General features: G+C 63.5%; 2 protein-coding genes across 8 annotated transcripts; one reads left to right on the top strand and one right to left on the bottom strand.

Moving 5' to 3' along the window:
• The first annotated feature begins 1,164 nt into the window (after positions 1-1,164).
• Positions 1,165-12,207, top strand: GPR153 (G protein-coupled receptor 153). 6 transcript variants are annotated; one of them, XM_030880197.2, is made up of 6 exons: positions 1,165-1,284; positions 5,150-5,616; positions 5,947-6,376; positions 8,109-8,301; positions 8,901-9,085; positions 9,543-12,207. In XM_030880197.2, exons 2-6 carry the CDS (start codon positions 5,261-5,263, stop codon positions 10,218-10,220), a joined length of 1,842 nt encoding a protein of 613 aa, XP_030736057.2. In that variant the 5' UTR covers positions 1,165-1,284; positions 5,150-5,260; the 3' UTR covers positions 10,221-12,207. The 6 variants fall into 6 exon arrangements, with proteins under 6 accessions (XP_030736057.2, XP_030736049.2, XP_030736067.2 ...); XM_030880189.2 differs by having other exon boundaries at positions 1,170-1,284; positions 5,176-5,616; XM_030880207.2 differs by lacking the exon at positions 1,165-1,284 and adding an exon at positions 1,296-2,874.
• Positions 12,208-13,749: 1,542 nt separating this feature from the next.
• Positions 13,750-18,467, bottom strand: HES3 (hes family bHLH transcription factor 3). Of its 2 annotated transcripts, none has more exons than XM_060289510.1 (4): positions 18,365-18,467; positions 14,959-15,054; positions 14,775-14,856; positions 13,750-14,399 (listed from the first exon to the last, which is right to left on the bottom strand). In XM_060289510.1, exons 2-4 carry the CDS (start codon positions 15,037-15,039, stop codon positions 14,026-14,028), a joined length of 537 nt encoding a protein of 178 aa, XP_060145493.1. In that variant the 5' UTR covers positions 15,040-15,054; positions 18,365-18,467; the 3' UTR covers positions 13,750-14,025. The 2 variants fall into 2 exon arrangements, with proteins under 2 accessions (XP_060145493.1, XP_060145489.1); XM_060289506.1 differs by lacking the exon at positions 18,365-18,467 and adding an exon at positions 15,419-15,485.
• Between the last annotated feature and the right edge of the window lie 2,610 nt (positions 18,468-21,077).

The following is a 21,077-nucleotide window of genomic DNA, read 5'->3' on the forward strand; positions in this document are numbered from 1 at the left end:
CACTCGTGGGTGCTCCCGGTTGTGGGGCAGGACAGTGTGACTCCAGAGGCCTTTCGTCCGGGGTGTGTGTGGTCCCTGGCTTTCTAGAAGAGGCAGGCAGGATCCTCTGACTGGATGGGAGGCCAGGATGCCAGAGGCCACTCTCTCTTGTGACTTGGGTCTCCAGAGAACCCCATCAAGGGGACTAATGGGTTTCCCCACCTAGCCTAGAGGTGACGACAGCCTGTGCCCTGCTAGGAGTGCTAAGTGGAGGGCAAGCTCCTGAGGGAGGGAAGAGAGAGGGCCAGGGGTGTCAGGTCGCAGGTCCTGGCCTCTCCCAGCTGCCTGGTCGTGGTCTCAGCTTCACAGAGAACACTTCGGAGCCCATGGGGGGAGGGACAACCACCCAGCAGGCAGCCCAGTGGTCCATTCACTTGGTTCCCGCGGTGGAACCCCCGCCCCCCCCAAAGGCCCGAGGGTAAGTCTGAATCCTTAGCTGACCCAACCTCACCTCTTCCTGCCCTGGCTCCCCCCCATAAACGACTCCCCAATTTCTAGAGGCCACCAGTCCTCAGGGCCCCCAAGTCCTCCTTACGCCCCGCCCCTATAGTTCACCTTAGATGTGACTTCCTTCAGGAAGGCCTCACTGATTCCCCCACCGCCGGCCCTAAGTCCCCACTGTCCATTCCTGCCCCAGGCCCCCCTGGCCTAGGTCTTCCCCAGGAGGCTCGCAGCCAGCGTCGGGAGTATGGACAGACCCGAGTCGGCAGCGAGAGGCCCAAGCTTGATCCAGGAGTCGCGAGAGGCGCCGCCCTCCCTAGGGGTCTTCGGCCGGGAGGCGCGGATGCGGAGGGCGCGCCCCCGCGGGTACGAGACAAACGCGCGGCAGACACACAGACACACGCGGCGGGCCGCGTCTCCGAGGGGAGGGGCTGGGCGGTCCGAGAGGCGGTGTGGAGACGCCCTCGGAGGCCGGCGCCCTGCTCCGCCCCCCGCCCCCGGCCGCCCGGGCGCAGCCAGCCGAGCGGCGGGATCGGAGCGCGGCGGCGGCGGCGGCGCGAAGGGAGGAGAGAGGGAGGGAGGGAGAGAGAGAGGGACGGAGGGAGGGAGGGGCGGAGGGGCCGAGCCGAGCGGAACGCGCAGGCCACGGGCGGCCGCCGCCAGGATGCCCCGGCCCGCTGGCCGCTCCGCCGCCGGCCACCCACGCGGTCCCCGGCGGCCCGCGCTCGGCTCGGGGGCGCGGGAGCCGCAGCCGGAGCCGGAGGCGGGAGCAGCGAGCTGGAGCCCCGGGCGCCCGAATGCAGGGTGAGCGCCGCCGCCCTAGCCCGGGGGCGGCAGGGCAGGGGACCCCCGGCGGGAGGACTTTGGGCAGGGAGGGGCTGTCCGTGGTTGGTCGGTCACGGGGTCTGTCCGATGGCCGCGGGCTCCGCTTAAGGCTGCGCACCCCTCCCCCCAACTTGGGGACCTTCGGGGTAACTTCCCCGGGGTCCGCCCCTTCTTCTGAGCCTGGCAGCGCCGCCCCGGGGGGCTTGCTTTCAGGGGGCGGGGATGGCCGCTCTGGGGGTCCTGGGCCCACCCCTGCCCAGCGTAACTCGGGAGGCGTCCGGGACCGCAGTCCCGTCAGCGTTCGGCTCGCGGCCGACGCTCGGACGCGCCCTCGGGGCTGGGCAGAGCTGGGGGCCCCGCTGGGGCAGGACCGCGCGCCTGGCCGGGCGGGGGATCGGAGGACAGAGGAGCGGAGACCGCGAGGGTGGAGGGCGGGCGTGGCGGAGATGTGGAGGCTACTCGTCGAGAGCTCCGCCCTGGGCGGCGGCCGAGCGGGGCCCTGCGGGACTGATGGGTAGCGGCGCCGGCGAAGAGCAGCCTGGGGGCGGCAGCCTGAGCCCGGGAATCCTTTCAAGTTCTGGGTTCTCTTTGTTGCGCAATAGAGCCCGGGGGCCGTGGGGCCTCATTGGCCCGGGGCCGCGACGTCACGCCGGAGCCCCGCCCGCAGACCCTGCGGAGAGAGTCCGGTGGGTCCCAGGTCCGCCACACCTGCAGCCTGCACTGCGGTGTCCTGGGGGGGCGCGGGGGGTGGCAGGGAGCGTCTCCGGGATCCAGGTGGAGCGGGAAGCCCAGTCCTGAAATGCTGCGGAGCCTGAGTGGGCTGCGGGAGAAACTTCCCAATAGGGGGCGGTAACACCCCTGGAGTGTTGGGGCCTGGACCCTAGTGTCCCCTGCTCCCTGTGATTGAGAATGAACAGAAGGTGTCACCAGCCTGGAAGAAGGGGGTCTCCTTGTTTCCGCAGAGCCAGCCCCCTCTCACTCTGCATTTGGAGACCTTGCTCTCCACCCCACCCCGGTGACACTCCTCCCCCATCGCAGGACCACCACGCTCAGGAGTCCATAAAGCCGCCTCCATACTTCCTCCCTGTGCTGCACTGGGCTCTGAGCCTCAGTGTTCCCATCTGCATTGTGGGGACAGTAGGACCCATCTTGCAGGGGCAGGAGGCCCAGAAAGACAACCTGAGCTCAAGGAACAAAAAAATGCCAAGTTTCTGAGCATTTTAATGTTTCAGACATCAGGATTTTGATGTCAGGCGAGTGGAGTTTGGATCCTGGCTCGGGAACCTAAGAGCTTGGTTACCTCCCCTTAACCATCTGTAAAATGGGAACGATGGCAGTCCTTCAGACAAGATCACTGGGGGTGCGAACTGAGGGGAGTGTGCCTGTTCGAAGGAGGATTGCCTCCTCCCTCTACTTGTAGGGCACATTCTCCTGCCCACACAGACCTAGGGCCTTTCCCTGCAGTGAGACACTGCTCGGCTAGACTCAGGGAAGAACCGGCACCAGGAAGGGTTGTACCAGTGGCAGCCTGTGGCACCTTCCCTACCACTCTGGACCAGCAATCAACAGGTGGGCAGTGTGGGCTGGGCCAGGCGCAGGGTCACAAGAGTCAGACAGCCTGCCTGCTTGGGCTTCTGAGGGAAGGCCTCCCAATCTGACGGCCAAGGCGGCGCGATGCAAGTAGAAGGAGATGGCAGCCCGCCACGTGCATGCCAAATCCGGTTTTCTATTCGATAATGTAAGCCTCTGCCCGCTCTGGACCCCTGGTGGGCTGCCAGACACCCCACCTGGCTGTGTGTAGCCTCATTACCCTCCAAGCTGGGCTGTCCCAGGTTCTGGCTGGGGTGACTGTGCGTCTGCCTGCAGGTCTAAGGCTCGTGCACACCTCTGAGCTCAGTGTCTTGAAGAGACAGCGTAGCTCAGTGAGCAGGGAGGTCTTTGGTACAGACATCTACGTGGCAAGCATTTATTGAGCACTTACTGTGTGCCTGGCTCCATTCTAAGCGCTTTCCCTGGCTTAGGATAGTCCCTTTTCCTAGCTTACCGGCTACCCACACACTTCTCGAGGCAGATAGGGACTATCATGTCTACGTACAGATGAGAAAACTGAGGCCCAGCTGAGTCACGTGACTGGCTGGGGAGCTAAAGCTGGAGTCTAACAGCTCTTCACCCCACACCGAGTGGCCTCTGTATGCTGAAGTCAAGGAGGCTTGCTGGACAGCAGAACGGCTGGTGGAGGGTTCAGCAGGGCCACCTCACCCCCCACGCTGGGTCTGGGGTGGGGAAGGGGCGGCAGCTTTGCGAGCAGAAGCCTAATGTTTGGGAAGGAAGTTCCCTGGCCCCAGAAGTCCCCCAGCCCCCGCTAAAAGGCCCTTAGTGGGCACTGGTGTGGTCCAGATTAGACTCCTCCTGTGGGTCAGGGGCCTGGACAGGCCCACTGCAGGGGCACAGAGATGAATGACACCCATCAGGACTCAAGAGATCCTTCGGTGTCCGTGGGGCTCAGGCCACACCCTGCACGAGACAAGCAGGGGAGCCTGGCAGCAGGCTGGGAGGTGTCACTTCCCCTGTCCTGAGCGCCAGGGGCCTGCAATGGCCTGTCCACCCCAAGCTGGAGACAGTCCCTGAAGGATCACGTGGCTGTGTCTGGTTCAGTGGTGCCCATAAGTGTTGGGGGCAACAAATTTGCAGCCAATGAGATTACACAGGCTAGAGGGTGAGAAGGCCCAAGTGTAGGCAGCGTACATAGTAGACCTGCACTGAGCACTGCACTTGTCCCCCACGCCACCTGCTCCAGGCTGTGGCCAGAGGGGCCTGCTGTGGGGTGCCTCACGTCAGAGGGACCGGCCAGTGCTCTGCGCAGGGACGCACCGAGCTGGGAAGCTGGGGGACTCACCGCCAGGCCCACTGGCAGGATGGGGCGGCTCCCCAACACGTGCCTCCTGCCCCGCGTCCTAGGTCCCTGGTTCCTACCTATCCACAGGCTGTCCTCGGGGGCAGGTTCTGGTCCCTGGACCAGCTACTGTCCCATGCTGCCTGCGGCATCCCAAGCAGCCGGGCCCGCCCCAGGCGCTAGAGATGCGGCGTCTGTCCACCCCAGCCTCCCCCTGGAGGAAGCCTCATCGTCCCCGTTTCAGAGTAGGACGTGGGTGCAGGGACTTTGCTGGGGCCACATGGCTAGTACACTAGAGCTTAGTGTACCCCCCAGCCCGGGGTAGTGCCAGGGCCTGCCAGGCGTGCACGGCCACGGAAGGCCTGCTGGGGGCTGACCTGGGTAAAGCAGGCCGCCCTTTCCCAAGGTGGGCACGAGAGTGGCCCCCAGAGCATCCCTTCCTTACAGGGGAGGTTCAGGGCACTCATCCTCCAGGCATGTCCTCATTGGCCAAAGGAAGTGGGACCAATGAAAGTGAGGGCCCCCAGCATGCACTGGGGGTGCCTCGCGTGGGCTGCGTGAGGATTTGGGGAGTTTGATGGTGAGAGGGCTGGTTCTGGGACAGGACCAGGTACACACGCGTCACAGCGCCCACCTGGGCCCGGCCTGGCGGCTTCCCTGAGGATGCAGGCGGCCTGGAAGGAAGCCTAGGTGCCGCACCTTGACCAGGAGTAGGTGGAGGTGAGGGGATGTGCACTTATTGAGCACCCCTGTATACACCCCCTGGGAGCCAGGAGGTTCCATAGAGGGCAGAGGAGGGCGAAGCGGCCCAGCCCAAGCCAGGACCAGACAGGCAATGGAGCATGAGGGGACCCCCTCTATCTCGCACTCCCAAGAGCCCCAGGAGCTTCACTGCCAGAGCCCAAGGGAGAGTCCCTGAGAGCTCTTTGGCTCCCCCCGAACCCACTGCAGATGCTCACGGTCCCTGGTGTCCCCAGGCCGCCACGTGTGAGGGCTGCTGCTCGGAGCTGAGGCCTGGCTTGAGGAGGATGTCCCAGCCGCCGGCCAGCTCCCATCTGCACCATGAGTGATGAGCGGCGGCTGCCTGGCAGCGCGGTGGGCTGGCTGGCCTGCGGAGGCCTCTCCCTGCTGGCCAACGCGTGGGGCATCCTCAGCGTGGGGGCCAAGCAGAAGAAGTGGAAGCCCCTGGAGTTCCTGCTGTGCATGCTCGCGGCCACCCACATGCTCAACGTGGCCGTGCCCATCGCCACCTACGCTGTGGTGCAGCTGCGGCGCCAGCGCCCCGACTACGAATGGAACGAGGGCCTCTGCAAGGTCTTCGTCTCCACCTTCTACACCCTCACCCTGGCCACCTGCTTCTCCGTCACCTCCCTCTCCTACCACCGCATGTGGATGGTCCGCTGGCCCGTCAACTACCGGTGAGTTCCTGGGCGTGTGCGCCTGAACATCTGGCGTCCTTGGAGAGGGGGACGTGGGTGCCTGAGCGCGCAGGTACCCTCGGTGTGGGGACAGGGTCCCTGTGCGGTGTGCCGCACCCATGCTGTGCTGGGGTTGCAGGGACGAGCGCGTGTAGGTGTACGTGGGTGCGTACAGTGTCCAGTGCAGAAGGGCTCGGTGAGAAGGACACGTGACGATGTGCTGACTGCGGGGCTGGGGCAGTTGAGGACCCTCTGCCGGTCCTCAGGGGCCTCTGGAGAGACCCTTTGAGTGACGCCAGGTCCCTCTGTCCTGCCCCCGCCCCATGCCAGGCTAAGCAACGCCAAGAAGCAGGCGGTGCACACGGTCATGGGCATCTGGATGGTGTCCTTCATCCTGTCGGCACTGCCTGCCGTCGGCTGGCACGACACGAGCGAGCGCTTCTACACCCACGGCTGCCACTTCATCGTGGCTGAGATTGGCCTGGGCTTCGGCGTCTGCTTCCTGCTGCTGGTGGGCGGCAGCGTGGCCATGGGCGTGGTCTGCACGGCCATCGCCCTCTTCCAGACGCTGGCGGTGCAGGTGGGGCGCCGGGCCGACCGCCACGCCTTCACCGTGCCCACCATCGTGGTGGAGGACGCACAGGGCAAGCGCCGCTCCTCCATCGACGGCTCCGAGCCCGCCAGGACCTCGCTGCAGATCACCAGCCTGGTGGCCACCATCGTCGTCATATACGACTGCCTCATGGGCTTCCCTGTGCTGGTGGGTGAGCCTGGCGGGGGGACGTGGGCTCTGGGACAGCCCTGGGGCTGGGCGTGCTCCAGGCGTTAGGTGGTTGAATCCTCACACCCGATCTTTTCAGGAGGCATCATCATCATCCTCATTTTACAGAGGTGGAAACTGAACTTCAGAGAGGTCAAATGACCCGCCTAAAGTCAGGGCATCCATGGTGGGATCTGAACCCACGTCAGGTGGCTGCAGAGACCAGGGTCTTTTGTCACACGGCAGGGGACTTTCCTGACCTGAGTGAGACCCATTTGATGCAGAGGGTATGGAAGGTGGGGTGACACGCCACAGGCTTTCTGGTGGGTCCAGGTCCCAGGCTGGACAGAGGAGGGATTTAGTGTGGCAGAACTGGCTTTGATCCTGAATCGGGAGGCAGGGAAGGCCTTGAATATGTGCTGGGGAGTTGGACTTGATCCCAGGAGCTGAGGAAGGTCAAGGTGAGGGCTGGTCTGAAGACCCTGCCAGCAAGGGTCCAAGGTCCCCCGAGGCTGCCTGGGGTCCTGTCTGTGAGGCTATGCCCCAGGCCTAGCCCAAGAATGACGTCTGGACTCAAAGACAAGCCCTCCCACTGATAGGGCTCCAGCCCTGCCCCTGAAGGCTATGGAGCTGGACAGGGAAGGGTCTAGGGGCAAGGACCAGATAGAGGCTTCATCCTAGCAGCTGGGCAGGGAGTCATCGCAGGACCCAAGCTCCAGAAGGTGACAGGTGGTGTGGCAGCCTCATAGTCAGGGGTGACCTTCTGCCCCACCCTCAGTGGGCCAGGTACCCCCCAGGTAGAGTCCTCCTGTGTGCAGTGGGGCCTGGTGTCCCCAGTCCTTTGATGATAGAGGGAAGATGTGTGTGTGAAATTGCAGAGCCAGACGGGAACAGCAGTGGGGGAAGGGCCCCCCAGCTTCTCTTCAGGGCCGTTTGTGGAACCCACTCCTTGCTGCCGGCCTGGTACGGTGTCTGGAATCTTTACCTCACCCTGTGGGGTGTTCTTGGCCCATTTCACAGATGAGGAAACTGAGCCCCAGAGAGGTTTAGCATCTTTCTGAGGGTCACACAGCTCGCATGGAAGAACCAACATGATGTCTGCATCATGCCCACTTCTGCTCTGAAAGAGGAATAGTTATGTCACTCAGTGGGGGAATGAACTCTCCTGGGAGCAGAGGAATGAGGCGTCCCTAGGCGGTGACCCAAAGGCCACCTGGTTGGATCCTCTGACCCCCAGAAACTACTTTGATTCTAGACCTCTGGGGTCTGAGGTCTAGACCCTCAGAGTAGGGGCAGGGCCAAGGAGGCCACTAGCCATGGAGCAGCGGGGATGGTAGAAAGGTCCCTGAACTGGGAGACTCGAGACCTGGCTCTCAAAAAGGGGCTGGTAATCCACGCCTTCTCCTCCTTGGGCGGCCACGCGTGAGATGAGGGAGGCCGTGCCCAGTGCCACCTGCTGCACTGTGAAGGGCTCTGCACACATGGGGCTGTGACTGTTCATCTTGACACCAGCGGCTGTCGGTGGGCAGGGACTTCTCCCCTCACACTCTGTCTCTTTCCTGCCCAAAACCCCAGGGCTTTGTCCGTCTCCCCCTCCCCCTCTGTCTCCCCCTCCCCCGCCTCCGGCAGGTGGGCAGTCAGACCTGCCCCACAGGTGGGAGAACTGAGGCCGGGAAGGGAAGCTGGGTGATGGGGGTCCTGCCGGGTGCCAGGCCCAGCCCTGTGCCCACAGGTGGTGAGCTTCAGCAGCCTGTGGGCTGACGCCTCGGCGCCCTGGATGGCACTGTGTGTGCTCTGGTGCTCAGTGACCCAGGCCCTGCTGCTGCCCGTATTCCTCTGGGCCTGCGACCGCTACCGCGCTGACCTCAAGGCTGTCTGGGAGAAGTGCATGGCCCTCATGGCCAACGACGAGGACTCGGGTGACGGTGAGGACGGTCTGAGCATGCCCCCCAGGGAGAGTGGCGCCTGGGTGAGGTCACTGGGGGTCCGCGGGATAACAGCTGTCAGAGCCCCCTTGTTCTACCCCAAAGGTTCTTAAACCCCGCAAGGACTCAAGCCTGGTGTCACACGGGGCCTTCCCCTGTATGGCTTGGCCGCCCCAGGGTTCCAGTTGATCAGACGTTCTGTTAGCAGAGTGGCTGTGGACTGCAGCCTGATTGTGTTTCTTGGAGCTTCCAACCTTGGGGTCCTGGCGAACTGCCCCGGGGCTCCTGTAGACCGGTCCTGTCTCCCTGCCGGCGGCAGTGATGTGACCTGGGCTGAGCCCTTGCCACCTGGCAGGCAGTGTCAGCTCCTTGTGTCTATTTGGTTCTCACCCCCATAGAGGAGGAAACTGGCTCAGCGTCTGTGACTTCCCCAGGCCCTCAACTAAAAGGTGGCAGAGTCAGGATCTGAATAGAGGACCCCGCCCTTCTCCTTTTCTGTTAACCAGCCCACCAGCACTGCGTGTCTCTGGGGGTCCCTGGGACCCATTCCTGGATGCCCCCAAGTTTCCACGGCCCTAAGCTTCTGCCCCGCCCTGCAGAAACCAGCCTGGAAGGTGGCATCCCCCCAGACCTAGTGTTGGACCGCTCCCTGGACTACAGCTATGGGGGTGACTTTGTGGCCCTGGACAGGACGGCCAAGTATGAGCTCTCTGCCCTGGAGGGGGACCTGCCCCAGTTCTACCCTCTGCGGCCCTTGCAGGAGGACAAGATGCAGTACCTGCAGGTAGGGACAGCCAGGGCTGGAGATGCAAATATGCCTCTCCAAGGCCTTTCCTCTCTGAGCTCATCTCACGCCTGCCACAGCTCCTGGGGCTGGCTTTCATCCTCCCAAGACGGGCTGGCCCCAGGTCACAGAGCCTGTGCAGGTGGACCCATGGGCGGCACCCCAGCCCCTGTGGCCAAGTTCGCTGGTGCTCTAGGAGGATGGTCCATTTGGTGCCTGTGTTGTTTCCTTGGGGCTCAGCACCCTACTCAAAGGGACTTCTCCCCAGCTGACCCAAGCTACAGATGACAACACTGAGGTTTGAAGAGATTGTCACTTGCCCCAAATCTCACAGCTCTAAACCAGGGTGCCCTGGACCAGGCCTGGTCCCTGACCTCAGGCGGCCCTGCCCGGTGAGGGGAGGCTAGGCCCCCCTTTTCCAGGAGGGCAGCCCGGGTTAACCCCTTGGTCCTGACAGGTCCCGCCCACGCGACGCTTCTCCCACGATGACGCGGACGTGTGGGCCGCCGTTCCGCTGCCCACGTTCCTACCGCGCTGGGGCTCTGGCGAGGACCTGGCCGCCCTGGTGCTGCCTGGCGGGCCCGACCGGCGCCGCGGCGGCCTGCTGGCGGAGGACGCGCCCCCCTTCCGCCCGCGCCGTCGCTCGGCCGAGAGCCTGCTGTCGCTGCGTCCCCCGGCCCTGGACGACGGCCCGCGCCTCGCTCCCGGCTCGCCCCCCGGCAGCCCGCGCCGCCGCGCCGGGCCCGGCGCCCGCTGCGCCTCGGCCTCGCTGCTGCCCGACGCCTTCGCGCTGACCGCCTTCGAGCGGGAGCCACAGGCCCTGCGCCGCCAGCCCGCCTCGCCGGGGCCCTTCCCCGTCCGCGCCCTGCCCCGCGACGGCGCCCAGCCCGGCGGGGACGCGGCGACCCCTGGCGGCGGCGGCGGCGGCGGCGCGCAACGGAGCCCCGGGCCGCGCCCGGCCGCACACGCGCATTCCAGGACCCTGCGGACCGGCCTGAGCGCGTCGTGGGGCGAACCCGGGGGCCTGCGCGCGGCGGGCGGCGGCGGCGGCAGCATCAGCAGCTTCTTGAGCTCGCCCTCGGAGTCGTCGGGCTACGTCACGCTGCACTCGGACTCGATGGGTTCGGCGTCTTAGGGCCCGCCGGCGCCTCCCCAAGTCTCCAGGCGGGCCGGGCCACCCACGGGGCCAAAGCACCAAAGATGCCATCCTAACCCGGCCCAGGCTCGGGGCAGGCTACGCTGAGGCCGCCGGCGGCGCCTGGACTTGCGCTAGCCCTGACGGGGCGGCGGCTGTGTGCCGCCCGGGAAGCGGCCATTGCCTGGAGGGGCAACGCCCGCCCCGGACGACCACACTGGGCACGGACCAGCCTCTGGGCAGAGTGAGGCTGGGGCTTGGGAAAAGGCGGGCTCCGGACAGGGCAGCTGGCTACCGCCGGACGGAACAAAGCCCAGCCCTGCAGGAGCCAGCAGACTGCAGCCACTTCCCACTCTGCACTGCAACTGTCACACCTCAGGGGGTGGGGTACAGAGGGTCTGTAAGCACAGGGGTCTTCAGAGCCCAAACCAAGTTCTCTGAGCAGGTCCCCCTGCTGACTTGTTCTGCCTTGGTTTCCGCATCTGTGAGGAGCAGGTGACCATGTTAGCTCTCAGGACTGTCTGGTCAAGTCTCCTGGTCTGTGTGCCCCGGCCACCACCGAGGGGACAGGGAGTGAGTAGTGGAGGACCCTCCATGGGTCCCTTGTGGGGCTCAGTTTTCAGGGGCCTGGCGTGGCCCCCAAGCCTGAGGCCTCCCACACTTAGTGCCCCTGGCCCCCTTGAGAACTCTCCCCAGCCAAGCTAAAGCACAACACTCTCGCACCATCACCATTGGCACACACCCGCCTTGGCCGCTGTTAGCATCCCACCCTCATCACTGTGCCTCCATTGCCTATGCACAACACGTCAGCCACCTCTGTGACTCCCACCACGAAGGTCGTGGGTACGTGGTGGAGAAAACTGAAGCAAAGGGGGAGCGGGCTTCCTTCTCCTGGTGCCAACCCCCAACCTGTGCAGGTCTGGCCAGGAAGGGATCTTGCCTCAGAGGCCTCGCAGCTTCTGGGTTCAAGGCCTGGTCCCTGGTAAGAGTCTTCCTCCACCCTGGGGCAGGGGTCTTCTTTTGCTCTCCATGCTGGGCAGACCTCTTGCGGGCCGGGGCTTGGCCATGGGCCCTTGGGAGGGCCTGCTGGGTCTTGCGTGGAGGAAGACCCTCGACTCAGGCTAAGGAGAAGCCCAGGAATAGCTGTGGACTTTGAGCTGGAGGGGCCGGGGTGAATGCAAAGACTGTCTCATTCCACCCCCTGCCTCCCTGCAGTGGCCCCTCCATGTGAAGATCTGGAGGGGGTTCCAGGGCCCACAAGGAGCTGGTCTACCCCCTCTCCCCTCCTACTCTGCACCCTGGAATTGCAGCACTGCCTCTGCCCCTCAGGTGGCCAAGCCTGTCTCCTCACCCTCCAGACAGGGTCCCAGCTCCAGAGAGGCCTCTGGGAGCCGGGAGAACAGGGGGGACTACGCAGCTCTGTCTCACCCTCAGAGGCCCCTTCGGTCTCTGGCTGTGGGGTAACTTGGCGGGAGGAGCTGGCCACAGGTGAGTAAGGCAGGGGCCTCCGGTCCAGCCTCAGCCATGGGAGGCCTGCCTCGCCAACGCTGCTGTGCCTTCAAGGACCAACGTGATGTGGGGGCAGAGGCAGCCAGTTAGCCACCGTTCCCCACCCCCGCCGGCCGATTGGTCACCTTGGGTTTTCATATCCAATCTGTGTACTTCATATCCAACGGCAATACTTGCAGGGAGGCGTGGTCCCCTGAAGTCCCTCCAGTCCTGGTTTTTACAAAATTATTAAAGAGGAGGGAGGACCCCAAGCAGAGGCCCCCGGAGCGTGGGGCTCCCTCTCTCACTTTGTCTTGCCTCCAGGCCTGTTTGCTGCCCTGAAGAGCAGCTTGGCCCTGGGTTCACTGTGGAGGGAGCTCTGTCTTCATACCACCACCCAGCCCAGAGCCAGGGATCCGTTTGTAGTTTTTTTGGACAACTGAGCATTTATCTTCTGTACAGAATCGAATAAAAACTTCCTATGATTTGCACCAGGCAATCCGAGGCCGATTTCATGGAAACACTTAGAACCTAACAGCACCGCTGGCCAGCTGCCCCTAAACGTCTCTCCCTCTGGGTCCTGAATTCCTCCGCTAGTGCACCCTTCCTTTGGGTTGGACTTGCCCCTTTCTCTAGGCAAATCCAGCGGCCCCACCCAGCGAGTGAGTCAGACCTGGGGCAGCAGCAGGATGGAGCGGCCTGGTGGGTTCCAAAGCCCTAATAAAGGGCGGAGATGACCTATGAGTGCAGATGGCAGCCCCTGCCCAGGTTTGGCTTCAGGGACCACTAATCCCAGTGAGGCTGATTCTGGAGGGCGAGAAAGGCAGAGCAGTTGGAGCCGTGCCTAGGGGAGGAGGACCCATTGTGCCGGTTGACCCGCCCGCCGGCCTGGGTTGGAATTCGGAGGACGTGCCCTGGGTCCGCGATGTAAGATCGCCACCTGGTGGCCGGCAGGAGCCTGGTGGCCTGCAGAAGGATTAGTGTCGGGAAGTTGAGACCCGAGAGGCCGCCCCGGGACCACCACTGCAGGAGCCCCGCCCCAGCACCGGAGAGCCCGCTGGGTGGTGCGGTAGGGGAGCTAGGTCGCCCTCTCCCCGCGGTCTGACCAGGACGGGTTTAGCACACGGCAAGGCAGGGGCAGCCCAAAATGAGAAACGTTTTCTACAAAGTTGATGTTGGTAGTTCAAAAAGGTTCACCTAAGTAGGCATCACGGGAGAAATGAGAACCTTCATGGCCGCTTTATACCCATTTCAGAAGTTCGCACTGTTCTTATTTTGAATTTCAAGCTGGTGGGAGGAGGTGCTAGGATCTCTTCCTGGGCTCAGGGCAGGGTCCCTGTCCTCCACCCCCAGGCTTCCCCGCCGGGAGCCCCGGGTTCGAGTCCGGGCACAGCAATGACCTCATTTTCAGACGAGTAAACCGTCGCACAGCACTCCCAGGGTTGTCAAGGGTGGTGGGCTCCCTGGAGGCCCCAGAGGTCCGGAGTCGGGGGCTCTGCGGGGCCGGGGTCTTTTCCAAGTGGGGAGAAGTGAACTCTCCCTTGAGAGGAGCCGGGGTGTGCCCTAGCAGCCCCCAAGTTGGTGCGACAGTGCGCGGGGTCCCTACCAGAAGCCGTGCGGAGCCAAGCGTCGGGTGGCCGGGGCGGTAGGTGGAGCATCTTACCGGGCGGGGCCACAGCGCTGAGCGGGCGCTGGGCAGGGTCGCTAAGGAGGGGGCTTCCGAGAGGGCAGACTTAGGAGCGTGCGCCAGCGGGTGGGCCGCGCCGCGTGCGGAGGGGGTGGGGATCCCTGGAAGCCGAGTGGGTCCAGGATGGGGATGGGATGGGGGCCCCTTGCTGGGGGGGCGGGGCCTGGCGCGCTTTGTGCCGGTGGGAACCGGGCGTCCCTGGCCGGCTGAATGGGCAGGGGCGGGGCAGCGATTCTCCTCGCTGCGAGGGGTCCGCTCTGTGCTGCTGCGGCCGGCGACCTTCCCACCGCGGCGCGGCCGCGGGGCGGGAACGAGCTGCCCGCCAGGGGCCCTGGGAAAGGGGCGCAGCCCGGGACACCCACTCCCAGCCCCACTGGAAGGTGGGAGGAGGAGAAAGCGGGTCCGGCCTAAGTGGGTAGGGCTGGGGTGGGGGGTGGGTTATGCCTAGACGCGCAGAACCCGGTCCAATCGTAGCTTCGTGTATTTCCCCGAGTTCGAAGAGACGCGGCACCCTCCCGGCCACCCCGTCCCGGGACCAGAACCGATGACCGGAGTTCCGGCCGTCCAAAACAGTCTCTGCGTCCCCAGGCCAGACGAGGGCCTCTGTGAGTCCGAGGCCGTACCTGATCCTCACCAGGGCCGCCACAAGCGCAGCCCCGGCCCCGGGCTCTCGGCGAAGCGGCGAGACGCCGACTGCGGCGCGGGGATGCCGGTGGACTGACCGGGGAGACCTCCAGAGAAGAGGAGCCGGGGTGGCGGGGACCGCGAGCCGGCGGCGGCCGGAGCAGGGACCCAAACTGGGGGGGCGCCGGGGCCGCGCCGCGCGGGCGCCTCGGGGCCGGAACTGGCGCTGTCCATGGTGCTGCCACCCGCGCGCTCGTGCGCCAGGGGGCAGCGCAGACCGTCGCCGCCCTCCTCTTCGCGCCGCAGAAGTTGGCTAACGCCCGGTAGACAGCCGCGGAAGCCCGACGGGTACTCGGCTCCGCTGGGGACCGGCCAGAGCCCTGGGGGGAGGGGAGCGGATGAGAGAAATGCGGAAAGGAGGGGAGAGGAGGAGGAAAGGAAAGAGAGAGAGAGGAGCGAGCAAGGGAGGGGAGAAGTGTGGAGGGAGGGAAGAGAAGGGAGGGGAGTCAGCCCGAACCCGCTCCCCCCTTCCCGGGTCCAGACCTTCGCCCACCCGGATTACAACTCCACAGCCAGCCGGGCTTTTGCTGCCTGCCCACTCACAGCAATATGGGGCCCCCTTGTCACTCAGCTGCCCACTGCCCTGAGCAGTTCTTCTCCGTCCATCCCTCCTTTATCTGGCCTTGTAGACTCCGTGGCTCTGACCCCACAAGTTCCCCCGCCTCTTCGCCCGACTCCCCAAGCCATCCCGCTACCTTGCACCGAGTTCTGAAGGCTTTTCATGTACTTGACGCTCAGCTCCAGTATGTCTGCCTTCTCCAACTTGCGTTTCCGGATCTGGGGATCCGTGGAAAGGGCTCTTAGCACCGCAGCCTGGGCTGGAGCGGATGAGGCTGGGGACCGTATCATCCCTTACCTCCAACGAGTCCCCTTTCTCACCTGGTGCGAGTAGTGTTTCTCTAGCAACGATCTGAGCTGCTCCAGCGACACATTAATGCGCGCCCGTCGCTTCTTCTCCATCAGCGGCTTGGAGATCTGTGGGTGAGCAGCAGTTAGAGGGCAGGGCCTTGGCCCTCTCGCGCTCTGCCTCACCCCTCACCCCCGCAGCCCTCAGGACCCCAGACCTTGCGGAAGTTGCCGGCGGGGCCGCCAGAGCTGCCCTGGGTCTCGGACTCAGTGCCCATGTTGTCGTAGCGGAGACCACTGGAGGCGGCACCGCCTTTATAGGGGCACCTCGTTTACATGTCAATGAGGCGGTCCTGGACTTGTGGAACCCCCAGGGGGAGGGGATGAGAGAGGGACAAACTGGGAAGTTTGCCACCTCCCTCTGCCTCTTCTCTTCCCTTAGTCCAGGCCTCACCTCCAGGACCCCTCCTCCCTCCTGAGGGACCACCTTTACCCTTTCTCAGTCTTTCCTTTTTTTTTTTTTTTTTGTCTGCGTTGGGTCTTCGTTGCTGCGCACGGGCTCTCTCTAGTTGCGGTGAGCGGGGGCTACTCTTCGTTGCGGTGCGCGGGCTTCTCATTGCGGTGGCTTCTCTTGTTGGGGAGCACGGGCTCTAGGCGCGCGGGTTTCAGTAGTTGCGGCACACAGGCTCAGTAGTTGTGGCTCACGGGCCTAGTTGCTCCTAGTTGCATGTGGGATCTTCCCGGACCAGGGACCAAACCCGTATCCCCTGCACTGGCAGGCGGATTCTTAACCACTGCGCCACCAGGGAGGTCCTCTCAGTCTTTCCTTTCTCCCTCTCACCCTCACCACTGCCTGAGTCTGGAATTCCTTCCCACGCCCATCCCCTCCCGTCCCAGTCTCCCTAAGTTCTGGGCCTCACCACCAAGCCCACTGGGAGAGGTCCATGGGCCCAGATGGCTGCAAGACCCACTAATGACTATGACTGAGCACCGGGCCTCCTCGGGCCTGATGAAGACGCGGAGGCAGGGAGCAGCCGCCAGCGAGGCCTTTCTGCCGGCTTCACGCTCGGGCCGCGCCGGCGATGCCACATTACTCGCCCTAATGTCGGGACAATGCAGCAATTTTCTGCCTGTGGCCACTCAAGGCCAGGTGCAGAGCAGGCCCGCGGGGGCCAAGCAGCAACATGTGTCCCATTAAAGCATGCAGCCCGCCCGCGGGGCCACAGCCAGCCTCCTCCTTGGGGCCTCGGGACTGGGAGCCGTCCTGCGTCGGGGTTCAGTCTGGGCTCAGGGGCCCTCCGGCCCTGTTAGGACCCAACCCACACTCTTCAAACTGGAGGGCAAGCTGCAGGCAGCCTCGGGCCAGGGCAGTCAGAAAGGCCTCCCCCACCCCCAGTCCTGAGTTTGCAGACTGGAAAACTCAGGCTCTGAGGACCTTTCCCTCACAGGGAAGGCCTAGGAGTTTATTCCCCCCACCCCTGCCCGTTGGCCTTCTCTGGGTCCCAACAAATGGGAGGTGGTGGTGAAGACCACTGAGCATCTGCGGAGAGCACCGTTCTGCACGTTTGGAGGTCCGGGATGTCAACCCCTGTTCACTATTCAGGCTGTGGCTGAAGACCCAAGGAGCTCAGAGGAGGAGACACCTGCCCCCCGACCCGCTAGGCCCTATAACAGGACTCCGGTGCAGTCCCTGCTTGGGCTTCAGGAGGCTGGGCTCCAGGAGCTGGGAGGGACGGGAAAACTGACGTCTGCGGGAGTCCCTGGGTTCAAACCTACACAGCTCCCTTTACTGAGTTCCCTTGGCCTCAGTGAACATGCGGCCCCTAGCGCCGCTTGTGAGGGCGCTGTGGAAGTCGCAAGGACCCAAAAGTTCGGCAGTGGAGCCCTGCTGCCGAAGACTGAACGAACTGGCCCTTGCGGGGGTCCCAGTGGGGGGGGGGAGGGGAAGTTGCTGGGTCCTTGGTGGGCCCCAGCTCCATCCTCTTACCCATCCACCCCCGCTCGGGGTATTGATGGGCCCCCTGCCCGGCAGTGGCGTTCCCAGGCGCCAAGCAGCGTGGAGAATCGCTCCCCCCCCTCCTTTCAGGCGGAAGCGTCGGAGACAGCGGCTCCAAAGTGTTCTTTCGCCCCGGCCGCAGGGCCCGCCGGTCAGATCCGGGCCGGGCTCGGCCCAGGGCGGGTGGCGGGGCCGCGGCGGGACTGCGGGCGCTGGCACGCGCCGGGCGGCTTTGAAGCGCCGGGGCCGGCCAGCCCCGAGTGGCTTCCGCGGGTTCGCTCCGGCTTGGGGCGGTGGCGGCGCGGTACAAAGGCGCCGCGGGGCGGGCGGGCGGGCGGCGAGGCCGGGCACAAAGGGGGCAGCCGAGTGTTAAGGGCATTGTGCCGGCCCCACAAAGCCGCGCCCCCGCCCGACCCCTCGGAACCAAACTCCGGGCGCCCTGCCGCGCGCGGGCTTCCAGCTGCTGCACATCTGCAGGGAGGCTGGGCGCGCGCCTCGCTCGGGCGGTCCCCCTCATCCCCGTCCAGCTCTCGAGCCGCGCGGGCAGCCGGGCAATTTGTCCTCTAATTATGATCCCTCCCCATAAACCGCCGCCCGCGCCTTTCAACTCCGGCGTTATTAGCAAACCAATGGCCCTCGGCGCAGCTCTCGCGGCCCACAGCGGGGGCGCCGGGCCCGCCCCCTCTCCAGAGTTCGGGCCGCAATAAAGGGGCCCGCGAGACGCCCCCGCCTGCACCCTGGCCCCCGCAGCTCCTAGGGCCACCACCCCTCTCGAGCCCGTGTCCCGAGATCCCGGCCGCTCTGGGTGGGGCCGCTCACGTGGGTGGCTTAGTGTTTCTTAAGCAGTGGAAAATTGACCGCAAAATGCGCTAATTCGCAATGTTCTGCTTTGGCTGCGGCAGGCGAGGTCGGCCCGGGCGGCCCGGGAGGAATTCGGGCTGTCAAGCTCCGCCCCTGCCGGCTTAATGGGCCTCCGCCTCCGCTGCCCCCGACCCCCACCCCGGCACTGCCCGCTGCGCCCCTCCCCCTCTGGCAGGTCCTCAGCTGGTGTCTCCCCACCTAGGCCGATCCCCTCCCCCACCTTCCGGGCTGGCCCGGGTCCTCGCTCGGCTCCCTCACCACAAACAGCCACCTTGGCGCGTTCGTCGCCTCCAGCTGGCCGAGGGTCGCGCGGGACTCAAGGCTGAAAGGGATCTCTGTGCAAATTCCATCTTACCTTTTACCCACCTTCAGAGACAGTTTCCTCGCCACCCTCGCCACCCTTTACCCCCAATTCGGGTTAGTCTTCTGGGCAGCCGATACCCCCAGTAAGTTAAAGGCAGATTTTTGCATTTGGCAAGATCATTGGAAAAGACCGGAGTCTCCACCGAGATCCTGCTCGGAGACCTAGGCTAGGGACCCCCAGGTCTGTTTGCAAGTTTTGCGTCTGGGCATCCTACACACCCTAGGCAGGCTGGGCTCCGAGGGCGCGTGCAGAGGCTGGGGAGGCGTTTTACCGACGTAGGGGGAGCGGCTGCGGGTTCACCTCGTCCTCTCTGAGGGCAAGCAGGACCAAGCGCTCTCGGGCAGCCGGCAAGGGCATGGACCAACTTAGAAACCCGGCTTACGCAAGCCGGGATGTAGGCCACCGACTCCCTTTCCATCTTTAGCCTCTGGGGTTCCCAGGGGGCTTGGAAAGGAGCACAGGTCCAGGCAGAGCGCTGGGGGGACACAGGCTGCCCTCTGCTCATTCAGGAAAAATTCCTTCTATAACTCAGGAGAGCTCTGGGGGCTTCCAGGGCTACTCAAAGCGCGTGGCTTCCTCAGGCTGGGGAATTTAAGGCCCACAGTGACCTGTGCCTTTTGCCCTCTGTTCCTCCATTTGGTTTTCTTGACTTTGGTAAAAGAAAGAACATTACAGAACGATGCAGGCCCTGGATGGGAACCCCTGCCTTCCTGCAGCCCCCAGGCATTTAAAGCTACCCGAGCTGTTAGGCGCTGCGGAGGCCACTGCCTGTGCAGTGACTGGAGGGAGAAATGTGCCTCCGCCTCCAGGATGCACTTCTAAATGGAATGAAGCGATTGCTCCGTGTAATTAACTATTGGGACACGGCAAAAGCTCAGAAATGACTCAGCCGATTGTCTCCAGATGGGGTTGGAGAGGCTGCGATTGTTTAACTCTCTTTGGCTGGGTTGGGACTCCGAATAGCCCGGCAGCCAAGGGCCCTCCAGGGGACAAAGGCTGGGACTCCGGTGAGGGCATCAACACTGAACCGGGCTGGCCCAGCTCAGAGAGAGTGAATTCTGGGAGACCCTCACTGTCCCAGCCTTTTGTGCTTCTCCCCAGCTGGCTCTAATCTTTAAATATTTACCCGGCCCCTTTGTGCACATATGACTTATGCACGTTGGGCCGATCTGCTCATAAATTACGAGAGTCATTTACCAGACGGGGGTGGGGGGGTGGTGGGTGCTTTCATGCCTGGAGTGGGGAATGGCCAGAGGAGGGGAAGAAAAAACAGCTTTCGGAGGATCAGAGCAAGCTGCAGCCACACTGGACAGGCCCCTCCTGGCCTCCACGTGGGAAGTGGATGGGGCAGAGGCCTGTGAGTGACAAGGAGTCCCAGGAGGTCACCCACCATCAGGGAGGAGGGAGAGGCAGAGTTCCAGAGCTGTTTCCTACTTGGTGTCAGGCTTGGACAGGAGCCAGCCCTTCATCCTGGGAAGCTGGTGTGGGTGGAGCTGCTTGGCTAACACCCATCCTTGCCCCTTCTCCTGCTTGCTCTGCAGCATTCCCCCTTCCTGCATTTCCTCTTTCTCCGTAAAGCAACCCTGTTTGAGAAAAGGGAGCCTAATTTCACCTCAGCCTGCAGCTTAACTTGGAAAAGTCAACATGGTTCTGACGGCTTTTTAAAACAAGAGGGATCCCCACTTGGGCCCAGGATGGAAAGCCACCTCAGCTGGTGGGTGGATGGCTGGATTGGGGGGCGGGGAGGGGAGGCCCTAGAGAGGGAACTTCCTGCATGAGAAAGGGTTCCCTTTGTGCTTGCCTCACAGCTCCTAGAACAAAACACATTCAAATGCTTATTTAGAGGGGAAAAAATGGAAAGCAAGGCATCTCCAGGCTGACTGGTTTCTCTTTATTTTCTTATATTACTGTAGGTGTGCTGTTCCTCTAGCCTAGGGGAGGACAAAATGGAGTGACACGGGAGAGCTGGGTGCAGAGTGGACATGTTTGATCAGATTGCTTTCCTCTCTGGTGGGAAAGCAGGTCTCTGTGTTTCTGTCTATATCTCTGTGAATTACTGTTTTTCTGTGTGCCTGTGTATCTCTCTGTGTGACTTTGTTGCTCTGGGTCTATGCCAGTGTGTACATACATTCGTTTACTTGCCTTTCCCTTCCATCACTCCTCTGTGAACCCCCAGGCCCTGACAGATTCAGCAACTCTAGTGACTTCTAAAAATTCCCCTTCCCGCTGGTCTGGCCCTACCTGGAAGGGGACTGCCTCCCCCTTCTTTCTCCCTTCTCCAAGTTGGGACTGATGGAGATGTATGGTCTAAAAGGAACTGATGGGCAGAGAAGAGAGAGTTGCTCAAGCCTTCCAATCTGCATTACATGTTACTCTGTGCCCCCCAGAACAGGGACTGCCCCTGCCATAAGTCAGCGTGGAGAGCAGATACCAAGGGCCAGAAAAGGAGCTTCCTGGGAGCAGCCCTCTGCCCCAGGACCAGACTCACTCCCGGGAGTGAAGGTGCAGTGAGCACCCTCTAGTGGCCCTGAGGTGTCCTGGAGATGCAGGAGAGGTCCTGAGTGGGGGGAGACAGTAGAAACAGGGGACAGTGGCAGGACCCTGGCTCTCAGTCCCCAGTAACAGTCCAGGCTTCCTTCCCACATGGTGCTGCAACTGGGTGACGTTGGATTTTAAAACATTAAATCTCCTTTCAGTTCCCATCTACCGAGTTTAGCAAATGTCTTCTGAGCACATTTTTTTTTTTTTTTTTTTTTTTGCGGTACGCGAGCCTCTCACCGTTGTGGCCTCTCCCGTTGCAGAGCACAGGCTCCGGACGCGCAGGCTCAGCGGCCATGGCTCACGTGCCCAGCCGCTCCGCGGCATGTGGGATCCTCCCGCACCGGGGCACGAACCCGTGTCCCCTGCATCGGCAGGCGGACTCTCAACCAC

This window comes from Globicephala melas, chromosome 1 (genome assembly GCF_963455315.2).
Source record: "Globicephala melas chromosome 1, mGloMel1.2, whole genome shotgun sequence".
Classification (NCBI taxonomy): domain Eukaryota; kingdom Metazoa; phylum Chordata; class Mammalia; order Artiodactyla; family Delphinidae; genus Globicephala; species Globicephala melas.